The sequence below is a fragment of the Belonocnema kinseyi genome, chromosome 2, assembly GCF_010883055.1.
Source record: "Belonocnema kinseyi isolate 2016_QV_RU_SX_M_011 chromosome 2, B_treatae_v1, whole genome shotgun sequence".
NCBI lineage: Eukaryota > Metazoa > Arthropoda > Insecta > Hymenoptera > Cynipidae > Belonocnema > Belonocnema kinseyi.
In genome coordinates, this window is record NC_046658.1 from 168,606,212 (window position 1) to 168,621,348 (window position 15,137).

Below are 15,137 nucleotides of genomic sequence, written 5' to 3' on the forward strand. Positions count from 1 at the left end.
TGAATCGGAAATCGATACTGTTACGTAATACTTTATACAGACGAACATTGAACTATGTTTAAGCTCGAAGAAAATAGAAAATGAAATTTTAAATTTCCTACCATTTTGAGCAGTTTAATTTTCTTATATTTTTCTTGGATTTTTAATTGTCGAAAATTCAAAGGTTGAAAATTCAATTTTATTGAATTTTTAACAGTTACACTTTCAACGGTTGAATTTTCAATTTCCCTCCATTTTCAGTAGTGGAATTTTCTCAGATTTTGAGTTTCCTACTATTTTCAGAACCTTGAAATTCTAATTTTGAATTTTTCGTTCCTTTCACTTTTTTAAAGTTGGAAATTGAACAGTTAAATATTTACGAAAATAAAAAATTAAATTTTTAACAGTTGCATTTTTAACTGTTAATAAATGAAGAAAATTCAAAATTGAAATTTCGAAAATTTAATTCAGAATTATCTTTAATTTTCTTCCTTTTTCTATTTTTAAAAATTGATCTGTTAAAAATTATGACGAAAATTAAAAATTAAATTTTCAACCGTTGAATCTTCAATTTTCAACAACTTTTAGCAGTTGAAAATTCGAAGTTTAATTTTCCTAATTCTTCTTGAATTAGATAATTTATGTTGGGCCTGTGATCAATGGTTGAAAATTCAATTTTTAATTTTTGCAGCTTTTAGGGAAAGGGGACTTGGGAAAATGTTATAATCTGTTACATGAGCGGGGGGGGGGGGTAAATTCAAAATCTATACAGCTATGTAATAGTTTAAGCAGTCGAAAATTGAAGTTTGTTTAAAATTGAAGAAAATAGAAAATGGAATTTTCAATTTCCCACCATTTTTAACAGTTGAATTTTCCTCGATTTTCAATTTTATTTGCTTCTATTGAATTTTTAATTGTCGAAAAATTAACTGTTGAAAATTAAAATCTCAATTTTCTTTAATTTTTAACAGTTGCATTTAAAACTGAAGTTTCAACAGTTTAAATTACAATTGTCTTTACTTTTCTTTTTTTGTTTGACTGTAGAAATTTGGGCTGTTGAAAATTGAAGAAAATTGAAAACAATTGTCTCTTTTCGTTGATTTTATGTTACATGTATAGCTGTTGAATGGTCTATTTCCTACAATTTTGATCAGTTGAATTTTCTTCGATTTTCTTAACTTTTCAAGAATTGAACATTGAACTGTAAAAAATGGACGAACATTAAAAATTAAATCTACAACTTTTAAGTCTTCAATTTTCGACAACTTTCTTTAATTTCCCTTATTTTTCAACAATTTTCATTAAGACTGTCTAAAATTGAATTTTCAACATTCATCGATTTTCAGCAGTTGAATTTCCTTTCATTTTTAATTTCATACCGTTTCAGCAGTTCAAAATAAAATTTTTAATTATTCTGAATTTTCTTGAATTTTCAAAAGTTGAAAATTTGTGCGTTAAAAAATTGCCGAAAATAGAAGAATTTAATTTTCAATAGTTGAGTTTCCAACGGTTGACTTTTCAAATGTTAAAAATTGAAACAAAATGCCACATTGAAATTTCAACAGCTGATTTTTCATTTTTGCACAATTTTCAAAAGTTGAATTTTCAATTTCCTACCATTTTGAGCAGTTGAATTTTCTTAAATTTTCTTCATGTTTATAATACTCAAGAGTCGAAAATTTAGCTTTTAAAACTTGAAAACATTTGCAACTCAATTTTTGATTTTATTTAATGTTTAACAATTCAATTTTCAACTGTTGTGTTTCAATTGTTCTGAATTTTCAGCAATTGAATTTTCTTCAGTTTTCTTGAATTTTCAACAGTATAAAATTTACGAAAACTGAAAATTAAATTTCCAAGTGTTAAGTTTTGAATTTCCTACAATTTGCTTCCATTTTCGTTATTTTTTAATAATTAAATTTTCAACTTTCAACGCTGAATTTTGAATCTTTAATTTTCTTCAATTTTTGACAGTAGAATTTTCTTTGATTATTAATTTCCTGGCATTTTCAGCAATGAGAAATTCAAATTGTAATTTTTTAAAATTCAACTGTCGAAAATTCAGGTGTTGAAAATTGTAGAAAATTAAGCATTTAATTTTTAATTTTCTCCAATTTTGAACAGATAAATGATCAATTGATGAATTTTCAGTTTCCTTCAATTGTCAGCAGCGAAATTTTCTTCAATTTTCTTGACTTTTCAGCAGTTGAAAGTAGATTAAAATTTGAAATTAAATTTTCAATTGCTTAGTTTTATTCAATTTTTGTCATTTTTTAACAGTTGAATCTTCAAATGTTCCAAATTGAAACTTGTTTCAATTTCAATTTTCTTCTTTTTTTTTAAATTTTCAACTGTTGAAAATGGAAGAAAATGAAAAATTCAAATGTTGAAAATACAAACTAAATTTTCTTACCTTTAAACAGCTTACTTTTTAACTTATTAAAATTGAAACTTGAATTTTCAATTTTCAGGAGTTGAATTTTCTTTAGCTTCCAATTTTCTACAATTTTCAGTTTCTTAAACTTAAAATTTCAATTTTCTTAACTTTTCGTGAATTTTTAATTGTTAGAAATTAAACTGTTGATAATGGAAGAACATTGGAAAATTAACCGCTGGAAATTCAAATTTCAATTTTATTTATTTTTTAACAGTTACATTTTCAGCTTTTGATTCGTAATTTTCCTGTAATATTCTTTAATTTTTGTTCATTTTTGAACAATTTTGAAATTTTAGTTGTAGAAAATAGAAGTTAATTGAAAAATCAACTATTGAAAATTCAATTTTTTATTTTTTTTTTATTTGCAACAGGTACATTTTCAACTGCTGATTTTTCAATTTCTGTGATTTTCTTCAATTCTAATCATTTTTCAACAGTTGAATTTTGAGATTTTTAAAATTGAAACATTGATTTTTAAGCTTCTTCTATTTTTAGCAATAAATTTTTTTAAATTTTCTACCATTTACAGCGTAGAGTAGAGTATAGTTCGTTTCTTGATTGGTCTATATTGTGGCAAAAAATGTGTTCGATTTATGTATGACCTCTGATTAGAATAATTGAAATCCAAAATTTCAGTTTCGAAATCTATCTTTCATATAAAAATATAATGAAAATTGGATAGATTTTTATTATTTTTATTCATGGTAACTAATAGACAAATACAGAAATTTCACGTTTTAACAATATCTTTACTATCTCTCACTTTTTGAAAAAATCTTGGACCGAGATGTCTCCATATTCTGAAAGAAGAATATAAAAGGTCAATTGATTAAAATTTACAATAAATATTACTTTCTCAAAAAATAGTACGTACATGTTATTCAAATTAGGATAATATTTGAGATAGCAAAGCAGTATAACTATGGGATTAGCGATCCAAATTTCTTCTAATTGATTCGCCAATCCTATCGAAATCAATTGTCCACAACGTTTTGCACTCACTTTGGTTGATGATACTGCTGTTTTTTGTTCCAATTTCTATAATTGGTTGATTATTAATTTGAGCAATTAAAAAAGTAATCAATTTATAAATAAAGTCAAAATATGTTTTAAGCAACACAAGTATGGTTTCCTCGTTTTTTCGGCGCGGTTTGGAGCAGAAAATTAGGTCTTTGTTGTTGGTGCAGTGCTTTACCAGCCGCAAAAAATACGGGATATCATTAGAAAACTTGAAAACCATACTTTTATTACATAAAATATATTGTGTACCGAAGCAGAGAAGTGTTTTTTACGGCAGAGCATGAGTTTGAAAGAACGAGGCGAAGCCGAGGCATTAGTCGAGGCGAGGCCGAGGCCTTAGTGTACAATCTACCATTATTCCGAACCAACGTTTATAGTATATGGCAACAGATTGTTTCTCAAGGACTTTCTATTCTACGTCATAGTATCTCATATAACAAATTATTATGCTTTATAACAAACTACTAAACACTATTCCGCTGCCCTGGTGCACAATATACTATTACTAAATATTTTCATTTACCTCGCCTGGATTTTCCGTAAAACTTTCATACAAGAAGTCTGTCTGTATTGGGCCTGGACAAATCATAGTTATCGCAATATTGTTGGTTGCTTTTTCAGTTCTCATGGATTCAAAGTATCCCTGTTATTATAATATTCAATCTTATTATTTCCCTGCATTTTTACGCATCATTCAAGGAGCATTTTAATTTAAAAAATTGTTTAAAATAAAATTCACTTCAAGTTAAATAAAAAATAAATTCAAAAATAGAATAAAATAATTAAATGAAAGAAAAAATAATTAAAATACGAAACGGCTGAAAAATTACCCAAAAAAAATTTCGATACTAAAAATTCCAGAAAAAGAAAATATTTTGAATAGGAAATTCCCCAATTTCAAAATCTCTGAATAATAATATTGTTGACAGAAAATTGTCAAATTATAAAATATCTGACACTGAAATTTATCTATAAAAGAAAATTCTCAAATTTAAACACCTAGAAAATGGTTTTTCAATCAATATTATTTATTCATTAAAAATACCATAATGAAATATTTTGACGAAAGGAAATATTACTAATGTTAATTTTTTTCTAATTTAGTATTTAAATATATTATTATTTTATTCTTCATACATTATTAATATTTTTTTAAAACCAATTTTAATTTTTCAAATTCGCATATTTTATAATTCGGCAATATTCTTTCGGACATTTCATTATACGGCTATTTTTAAATTCGATAATATTTTAAGCTACAGGAGTTTTATTGTTCAAGAGTTTTACAATTTGAATTTTGGCAATTTTACAATTTCGGGAATTTTCTATATTGAAAATTTCCTTTTGCAAGAATTTTAAAATGTCGGAAATTTTATTTTTTAGCACTTTCCAGTCGTTTCAAAATGTCCATTATAAAAAATTTGCGAAATTAGAAAATTGTCGATATTTTAAATTGTGGATGGGGGAAATTCCCAAATAATGAGAATAAAATGTAATAGAATAGAACAGAATAAAATAGAATGAAAAATAATAAAATATAATAAAATAGAATAGAACAGAAGAGAATAGAATAGAACTTAATTTAATAGAATGAAATATAATGAAATACGATAAAGAAGAAAAAATTAAATAAATCGGAATAGAACAGAATAAAATTGATCAAAATAGATTATAACCTGATAGAATAGAATGAAATAGGATGGAATAGAAGAGATTGGAATGGTCGATAATGTAATAGAATTAAATATAATGGAATAGAGTAGAATAATACAGGGCAGAACAGAATAGAAAATTAGAATGAAATATAATGCACTAGAAAAAATAGAATAAAAGAGACTAGAACGGAATAGAAAAGAATGAAATAGAATTAAAAAGAATGAAATTGAATGGAATAAAATAGAATGGAATATAAAAAAAAAGAATGAAATATAATTAAATTTAGAAAAATAAAATTAATTAGAATAAAGCATATTAGAACAGACTAGAAAAGAATAAAATGGAATTGAATATAATGAAATAGAATGGGATCAAATTTATAAGAATAGAATGGAATTAAATGGAATGGGATGGAATTGAATTTCAATGAATGGAGTAAAATATAATAAAACAGAATAGAATAGAATAAAAAATATAATAAAATACAATAAATCAGAATGAAATTGAATAAAATAGAATAGAACCTAATAAAACAGAATAAACACAATAGAACATAATAGAACAGAATGAAATAGACTAGAGTGGAATGGAACAGAATAAATTACAATAGAATTGAATAGAATGCAATAGAATGCAATAGAATAGAATACGTTCGAATATACTAGAATAGAATGGAATTTAAAAAAATAAAATAGAAGAGAATAGAATTGGAATATACTGGAAAAGAATGCAGTTGAAAAAATTAAATAGATTGGAGTGAAATAAAATTGATTTTAATAGAATTGGATAGCACAGAAAGAAAAACATCATAAAATAAAAGTAAACAGAATAAAATTTAATACAACAGAATAGATTAGAAAAATAGAATGAAATATAATGAACTAGAAAAAATTAGAATAAAACAGATTAGAACGCAATAGAAAAGACTAAATTGTAATTTAAAAGAATGAAAAAGAGTAGAATATAACAGAATAGAAGAGAACAGAATAAACAGAATAGAATAGAAATAGAATGAAATAGAATAGGACAGAATGGAATGGAATATAATTTAATAGAATTTAATGGAATACAATGGAATGGAATGATATGGAAGAGAATTAAATGGTGTATAATGTAATAGAATACAATAGAATACAATACAATGAAACAGAATAAAACAGAATAGAAGAGAATATAACTAAATAAAACAGAACATATAATATTCCAAAATTATAAATAAATAGGGTAAAACAGAATAAACCAAAAGAGAATGGAATACATTAAAATGAAATATAATAAAATAGAATGGATTGGAACGGAATATAATAGAATTCGAAAAGAATAGAATACGATAGAATGGAATGCAATAGTATAATTTAGAATAGAATACAATAGAATAAAATAGAATACAAACAGTAGAATTGGATGGAATATAATGGAATGGAATGAAATGGAATAAATTGGAATTAAATTAAATAGAATAGAATAGCGCAAAATGAAAAACGATAAAGCAGAATACAACAAACTAGTTTCAAATTGAATTAAATAGAATGAAATACAATAGAATGGAATGGAATAGAATGGAACAGAATATAATGAAATAGAATGGAATGGAATAGAATAGAATACAATATGATAAATTAAATCAAATTACATTAAACTATTATTTAATTGAAAAATTAATAAAAGCAATTACAATAAAGATTATAATTAAACAAATTAAAATTTAATAAAATGGTTCTATCCAGATTTCTACTGACGTGAAGAGCGTGTTTTGATCCAGTATATGATGCAGAAAAAGGTACACCAGTGAACCCAGCAGTACTTGAAGTTACGGCAAAGTGACCCTTTCCTTTTTCTAAAAAGTATTTTAGGACCACCCGAGATAAGGAAATTATAGAGAATACATTCAAATGAAAAAGTTCCTTATCAACTTTCAGGTCTATTTTTTCCCATATTGCTCTTTGGGTTCGCCCAGCATTATTTACAAGAATGTCGAGCTGAAATAATATCTCTGACGTAAATGTTTAAATAATACAATTCCTAATCAGGAAATAAAATATGATTTTTATATAAATCAAGAAATGAGAGATATGATTTCTTTTTTGATAAAACGAATTTTAATACTTGGCCAAATTCTGAAAGTGCGGTGTTCAACATTTTCTGATGTACTTCCGCATCGCAGATATTAAAAGGAAGCACTAATATGTCTTTTTCAGTCAATTTTACATTTCCTGAAAATATTTGTAATATTGTCAATATTATTATTATTTCTATTATTATTTACTGTATGAATATAACGAACTTTATAAAAAAATATTTTTCTGGAAATTAAATTAATTTGCAAAATACCTCTTAAACAATTAGTTTTTACTTTTTCTAGTAAATCAGTACGTCTCGCTGATAATATTAATTTGCAGCCTGCATCTGCTAATGAATAAGCGAGATTTTCACCAATTCCACTTGATGCACCCACTATCCACACGACTTGATTTCTCAATGAATCTGGAACAAAAATTTCATAAGAACATTTTCTATACGTATTTAATTTTATTTATTATTATCTCTTACTTATTCAATTATTTTATTTCGTCAGAAAATATACTGATGCAAACTCCTATTAAAAAAAAAAAAAACAAGAATACAACGACCAAATTTGGACCACAACAAACAAGCAAAAAAAAAACTCCTATTGTAATCTGAAAAAATAAAAAAATAAAAATTATAATTTTTGTACAAAAACGAAAAAGAGGAAAGAAAAATAAGAAGGCAGTTAACCATATCCCCTTCCTTCTTGTTTTCTTTCTTTCGTCTTTTTTATTTTTATTATCATCAAATTACAATAAAATAACATTAAAAAAATAATAATAATAAATGAAATTGCATTGCCAACGTTTTGGTACTCGTACAATACCCTTATCAGGGCAAGAAAAATGTAATTAAATTAAACTAAATGTTAAAATAAATAAAATAAAATAAATAAATTTTTTTTATGTTATTTTATTGTAATTTGATGATAATAAAAATAAAAAAGACGAAAGAAAGAAAAAGGAAGGCAGGGGATGTGGTTGGCTGCCTTCTTATTTTTCTTTCCTCTTTTTTGTTTTTGTCCTAAAATTATAATTAAAAAAAAAAAATTCAGATTACAATAGGAGGTTTTTGTTTTTTGTTTTTGTTTGTTCGTTGTGGTCCAAATTTGGTCGTTGGATTATTGTTTTTTTTAACAGGAGTTTGCATCTATTTCATTATTGGACGTTAAATAGGATTTTTAATTTGGATTTTAATCTAATTTAAATTTCATAAAACTTAGAAAATACATTCTCATAAAAAAAACACCTTACGATGCAAGAAATTTCGATAAGTAAGAATTGATCAGTGCAATCAGTCTGTGAAATTAAATTTGCCCAAGTGATTATAAAAGATATGTACATTTTTAATTTTATTGAATTGAAAAAACTACAAAAACTTTTATAATGAATTTAAAGAGAAAGAATGAAAACTGGGAGAAATTATTATTATTTTAAAAAATATAAAATCTCGTCAAGGTTTTTTTATTTTTTCCCCTATTAATGAATTCTCAATGTAATAAATTAATAAATATAAATATGTTTCATAATTTTTGCATCGTAAGACTTTAAAAAAAAAACTAATACCGAAAATTTGGTACCAAGTGGTTCTGAAGTAAACTATTTTGTTGAAAGATCATGGTCTTAACTGAAAATTCATCTTTGTAGGTTGAAAATTGTACTATTTTGTTAAAAATTTTTTTTTTTATTTGAATTCATATGGTTCAAAATTGGTTTTTTGTTGTTGTTCAGAATTAGTTTTTGAAACTGATCATTTAGCAATGAATTTCTGGTTGAAAATTGACCTGTTTTAGTGCAAAATGCAACTATTTTCGTTGAATTCAACAATTTTTTATTTTTAAATTAATTTTTTGTTGACAAATATGTTACACTACTTAGCATGAAGTTAAAATATTTGTAAAAAAACTCATTTTTATTAATTTTTTCGTCAAAGATTCAACATTTTTTGAAAAATCAATTATTTGGTTGAATATGCAACTATTCGATTAAAAATTAAACTATTTTCATGAAAACGTAAACACTTGGTAGAAAACTTAATTTTTAAAATAAAAAATTATGTTTTCGGGTTGGAAATTTGACCGCTTTGTAAATAATTAAGTTTAAATTAAATTTTTCTGACATATTTTTCTTTTGCTTCAAAATTCGACAGTTATTATTATTAATAATTATTAATCTTCTTGGTTAAAAGATCATCTTTTGGTTTGCATGCTGAACTTCTTTGTTCAAAATTTAATTTTTTTGAAAGATTCATAATTTTAGGTAAGAATTCATCTATCTGGTTGAAAAATTAACTATTTTAATGAAATTTCCTTATTTTTGTTTAGAATTAATTTTATAATCTAAAAATGTAAAAATTAAATTTTTGGTTGAAAATTCAACTATTTGGTTGCAAATTACTCTGTTTTGATTGAGGATTAAACAATTTTCTTTCAAATTTGTCTTTTTTAGTTAAAACGAACTGTTTTTTATTTTAAATTAAACTCTATTTTGGCTGAAAAATGAACTAATTTGTATAAAGTTAAGTAGATTTTACAACATAAATTTATGTTGCTGAAGATTTATCATTTTAGTTTAAAATTAATATTTTCGTATTGATAATTGAACTGTTATGTATATTGAAAAAATCAACATTTGTTTGTTTGTTAAAAATTTAATTATTTGGTTAAAAGTTAAAAAATTGTTTTCATAAAGCTTGCAATATTTCAAAAAATTACCTTTTTGTTAAAAACACATTTCTGGGTTGAAATTAAACTTTTTTATAGATAATTTGTTTTTTAATTTCAAAATATAAAATTTTTTTTTGAAAATTACTGTATTTTGTTGAAAATTTGCCTTTTTTGGTACAATTTGGTAAAAAATATCTGTTTTGTTAAAAAATCATATTTTCGGGTTATAGTTAAACCATTTTGAAAGTAATTCGTTTTTAGATTCAAGATTCAATAATTTTTTTTAAAACTCATTGTATCTTATATTGTGAAGCCTTTTTTAGTAGGACATTAATTTTGAAACTACTATATTAAAACTTTCATTATCAAAATTGACAAATTAAATTTTTTTTAACTAAAAATTTTAATTTTTCAAATATTTGCCTCTTTGGTTGAAAAATTACCATTTTGATTGAATATTTATTCTTCTTCTGAAAAATTAATTTTTTCCCTGCATATTTAACCATTCTATTTTTGTTTGTAAATTTATACTTTATGATTTGAAAAATCATTCATTTGGTAGAAAAATTATGCATTTTGTTCAAATTGATCTTTTTGGTTAGAAAATTATCTTATTTGTTTATAATTCATCTTTTTCTTTAAAAAATCGTCTTTTTTGGTTAAATTACAGTTTTAAAATTTTAATTTTTCAAATATTTACCTCTTTGGTTGAAAAATTAACATTTTGATTGAATATTTGTTGTTGTTGTAAATTAATTTTTTTTAACTGAATATATGTCGAATGCATTTCTGGTAAAAAATAATCTTTTTAGTTGAAAATTTTACTATTTGGTTGTAGATTTAACTAATTTTCTAATAATTTTTTTTAATTGAACTGGCTGAATATGCGTTATTTGGTAGAAAATTGAAATTTGGTGATGAAACATTAATCTTTTTTGGTTTAAAATTAATTTCTTTTGATAGAAAATAAACAAAATTATAATTTTGAAAATTGTTTTTTCTCTATAAAATTCATCAAGTTGGAATCTAAACTAGAATGTGTGATTTTTTAATGTCCCTTAAAATTTTATAACGTTTTGTTAAACACTATAATTGATTAGAACTGATGAATTAATTGACTGGTTGAATTTTACGTACCTACTGGTTTACCAAATTTTTCCTTAAATTTTGTGAGGGCATCACAATCACTAAACCAGGGAAATATAATATAAAACAAATAATAAAAAATTACGAATAGACCAATGAGCGTCAAAAAGCCCATTTTTTAAATTACCTTTACTATTGAAAATGTGCTATTTAGAACTTAAAAGCAGAACTAACTTACAAATGAAATCTTTCATTTTCACTATTGTTTCTATTTTAATTTAAATTTTTTATCTTAGCTGTTTCGAATTACAAATCAGAAGTTCTTCATATCACTTCTATTTAAAGACTGGTAAATAAGACGCAAGCAAGTATGAATTTCTTGAGAACAGCGTTGTCAAGTTTCAATTAATGTAATATTATGTTAGAATGCTTAAAATAAAAAATAAATTGATAGAAAAATAGATTAATTTTTAATCTACAAAGATGAATTTTCAATAATTTAGGTGAATTTTCGAACAAAAAAGGTGGCTTTTTACTAAATATTTGAATTACCAAGAAAATAAATCAACTTTCAACATAATTGTTGAATTTAGACGATTTCGACGATTTTTTAAGAAGGTAATTGAATTTTCAATACAATAATTAAATTCTCAAGAAAATAGTTGAATTCTCAACCTCATAGTTAATTTTTCAACCTACAAAGATAAATTTTCAACCAAATTTTAGAATTTTGCAACAAAAAAGATTAAACTTTAACCAAATACAATTGTATTTTAAATCTGATAGTTGAATTTTAGAACTAAGAAGAAAAATTTTTCAGATGACATTTGAATTTCCAACGCAATAATTATTTTTTTCAAATAGTTAAATTATTAATCATACAGATAAACTTAAAAACTAAAAAGATGAATTTTTAACCAAACATTCGAATTTTTTAACAAAAAGATTAAAATTTTAAAAAATACAGTCGCATTTTCAACCCAAGAGCAGAATTTTTAAGCTAAAAGGACGAATTTTTTTGAAGTCAGTTGAATTTTCTACGCAGTAAATACATTTTTATCAAAGTAGTTAAATTTTTCTGTACAAAGAGAAAAATGTCCTACAATACAGTAACATTTTCAAGAAAATAATTAAATTTTGAACAAAATAGTTTTTCAATTAAAAAGGCTAATTCTCTAGAATATATTTCAATTTTTTAACCGAAAATATCCATCTTCTACAAAAAACTCCTTATGAACTAAATAGTTCAATTTCTTACAAAAATACTAGAATTTTTAACCCAAACACACACAAAATTTCAATAAAACAGTTGAATTTTAGAGGAAAAAAACGAATTTTCAACCAAAGAATACGGATAAAAAAGGTAATTTTAAACCAATAAGTTGAAAAAAATTATTTTTCTACCTAAAAGACGAATTTACAACAAATTACCGAAATTTTCAAACATATTGTGAAATTTCAACTAAAATCAATCGATTTTTAACCAAACACGAAATGCAGTAATCGATATTTCCAGGGATGTTTTGACAATATTTTGCGTAATAATTCAGTAAATATTTAGAATAAATCTCCTTTTATTAGTGCAAATACTTATACAAGTACACAGTTTCAATTTTCTCTTAAAAAGTTTAATTTGAAACCAAAAAAAAAAAGACTTTTCAACAAAATAGTTCAATTTTCTACTAAAAAAGACAAATTTTGCACAAAATAAATAATGTTTGAACCAAAAATGGGATAGTTACATGTTCAACCAACTAGTTTAATTTTTAACCAAAGAGATGTTTCTTAAATCAACAAAATGAATTTGGAACATAGAAGTTCAAATTTCAATTGAGCTGTTTCATTTTCAAATCAAAAATATGATTTCAAAATAATTAAAATAAATTTTCAATCAAATTGTTGAGTTTTAAACAAAAAAAACGGTCAATTTGCAACCAATAATAAAATAGTTAAATTTTCAACTAATAAAAAGAATAGTTCTGTAAATCATCTGAAACTGCTCAGTCATAATTACAGAATTAATTATAAATATTAAAAATCGGTGCCGTAAAATTTCAAAATGATTATGACGAATAATTTTTTTGGCATGTTATGAGTATTTGATGTAAAAAAATTAAAGCGCATAATTATGTTTTTCTCCATGTTTCTAATATATATTCTTGTCCACTTTCGAAATTTGTTGAAATGTTTTAAAAAGTTAAAAAAAGACAAAATGGTGTTTTTTTTCTAAAAATATTAAATGTTAATTTATTCAAAATTTCATCGTTTTTTTCTCTTTATTTTTTTATAGATTAAATCTGTGCGCCTCAGACATAAAAACGTCAAAGAAATAAAATTGGTTGTATAGAAAGTTCTAGAAAATGTCTCTTGACATTTTTTTTATCTCTTTTAGGATTGATTTTTTTCTCAACAATAAAATTTTTGGACGCCTAAAAAATAAAGAAGAGCATAATTTAACCGTCCTTTTCGGTTTTTCATGGCAAGAAAAAATTGTATTGTTTAAAAAAAAACTCTTCGAGGATTTTTTATGAATTTTCGTACAAATTTTGCACATAACGCGAGATAGGAAAAAAATTTGAAGAAACATTTCTCTAGAACTTTATAATGTATTAACCAAAAGCATAGTGTTATATGAAAAATTGGCAAAATTAAACTTTGATTTCGGGCAGTCTTAAATTTCGCAAAAAAATATTAAGTAATGAAAAATAATTATTTAATGACTTATAATAAAATAAATTATCCATAATAATCGATAATAATACTATTTGGATATATATACAAAATTTTTTATTTAAAATATATAATTTTCCATACATAAATTAAAATAAAATAAAAAAAGGTTTTTCTCTGCTACAAAAAATTTGGTTGAAAGTTATTTTTTCGTACAAACAGATTGTTTGAAAAATAACAAAAAAAATACAAATTAAATAAAATTAAAAAATAAATAAATAAAAATTCAATTTAATAATTTGTAAAGATTTCTTTTGATTGCCATGTTTTTAAAATAAAAGTAAAAATTGATGACAAAACTCTTTCTACTATATTGGTATTGTTTTCTCATAAATTGAACTTTGTTGAAAAAAATTCTTTGAGAATACTGCAAGATTTATCTATAGTTATTAATAAAATAAAATAAAATTTAAATTAATTCCACAACTGAGATATTGATTAAAGATTATTCAGTATTAATATACAATTATTGTAAATCTTCGTACCTACAAGATATTATGCAATTTGCATAGATATGATAAAACTCACTGATGAGGGACGCCATTGTGTGCCCAAACGTTTGAAAAAAATTAATTAGTTTCAATTCGACTGACCCTAAAGCCAACAACTTACCTCAAGAATTTCTACGAAATAAAATATATGTGGAATAATACGTATATGTGTAGTTGTATAAGTATTTGCACTAATAAAAGGAGATTTATTCTAAATATTTACTGAATTATTACGCAAAATATTGTCAAAACATCCCTGGAAATATCGATTACTGCATTTCGTGAAACATTCATGACGCATCTTGGGAAATACCTATTGCCCTAATTCTCGGCCTACATTTGAAAATGTTACAGGAATTTTGTCAGTAAGTAGTTAAAAATTGCGATATTTAAAAAATGACTAATTTTTCTCCTGTAATTTGTTTGAAAAAGTTTAAAATTTAATAATTTGATCAAATATGTAAAGAAACTAATTTTCTTCGCCACAAAATGTGGTTAAAGTTAAGGTGCTTGTTGAGAAATAATTATGACCATATAAAGCCCATTTTGTTTTCCCTTTCTTTTACGAAGAAAAATATAATAATTATGAGGATTAAACTTATATTTAATGTTTCGCGTAATTTTTTTTGTATACTAAAAGATAATTTTCAAAGTTTTTGACGAATTTATTTGTGAAAATTAGATATACTCAGGGCGTTGGAAATCCATTCACAATGGTATAAAAAAGTCAAATAATAAAAAAAAAATAGTTGAATACCATAATTTTATATGTTCAGTAGAGCGTAGCAAAAATGCTAAAAGTAATCAAATCGCTTGAGTTAAAGGATAACAATTTTTGGGTTGGAATCCAAAACAAGTGAAAAAAAAATTGAAAACGGTTAATATCTTCTGTTCTCATTTTTAAATTTACAATTTTACACTTTTCAGATTAAAAATTCTGTTTTAATCACAATTTTATGAAAATGTAAAAAGCATGTTATTCGGATAGATAATTTTTCATGGTGCT

At 23.8% G+C, this 15,137-nt stretch overlaps 1 protein-coding gene across 2 annotated transcripts; it reads right to left on the reverse strand.

The window, feature by feature from the left end:
• Nucleotides 1-3,119: 3,119 nt before the first annotated feature.
• On the reverse strand, nucleotides 3,120-11,238 carry LOC117167608 (dehydrogenase/reductase SDR family member 7-like). 2 transcript variants are annotated; one of them, XM_033352666.1, is made up of 7 exons: nucleotides 11,149-11,238; nucleotides 7,424-7,576; nucleotides 7,199-7,305; nucleotides 6,832-7,071; nucleotides 3,960-4,079; nucleotides 3,291-3,454; nucleotides 3,120-3,216 (listed from the first exon to the last, which is right to left on the reverse strand). In XM_033352666.1, the coding sequence occupies exons 1-7, from the start codon at nucleotides 11,162-11,164 to the stop codon at nucleotides 3,147-3,149; spliced, it is 870 nt and encodes a 289-aa protein (XP_033208557.1). In that variant the 5' UTR covers nucleotides 11,165-11,238; the 3' UTR covers nucleotides 3,120-3,146. The 2 variants fall into 2 exon arrangements, with proteins under 2 accessions (XP_033208557.1, XP_033208556.1); XM_033352665.1 differs by lacking the exon at nucleotides 11,149-11,238 and adding an exon at nucleotides 10,962-11,090.
• Between the last annotated feature and the right edge of the window lie 3,899 nt (nucleotides 11,239-15,137).

Excerpts from the sequence above, each read along its gene's own strand:
- LOC117167608 (XM_033352665.1), bottom strand. The coding sequence starts at position 11,085 with ATGGGCTTTTTGACGCTCATTGGTCTATTCGTAATTTTTTATTATTTG. Across the intron at positions 7,577-10,961 it reads AAAATTTGGTAAACCAGTAG|ATTCATTGAGAAATCAAGTC; the intron begins GTACGTAAAATT and ends TTTTTGTTCCAG. Across the intron at positions 7,306-7,423 it reads AAAAACTAATTGTTTAAGAG|GAAATGTAAAATTGACTGAA; the intron begins GTATTTTGCAAA and ends AAATATTTTCAG.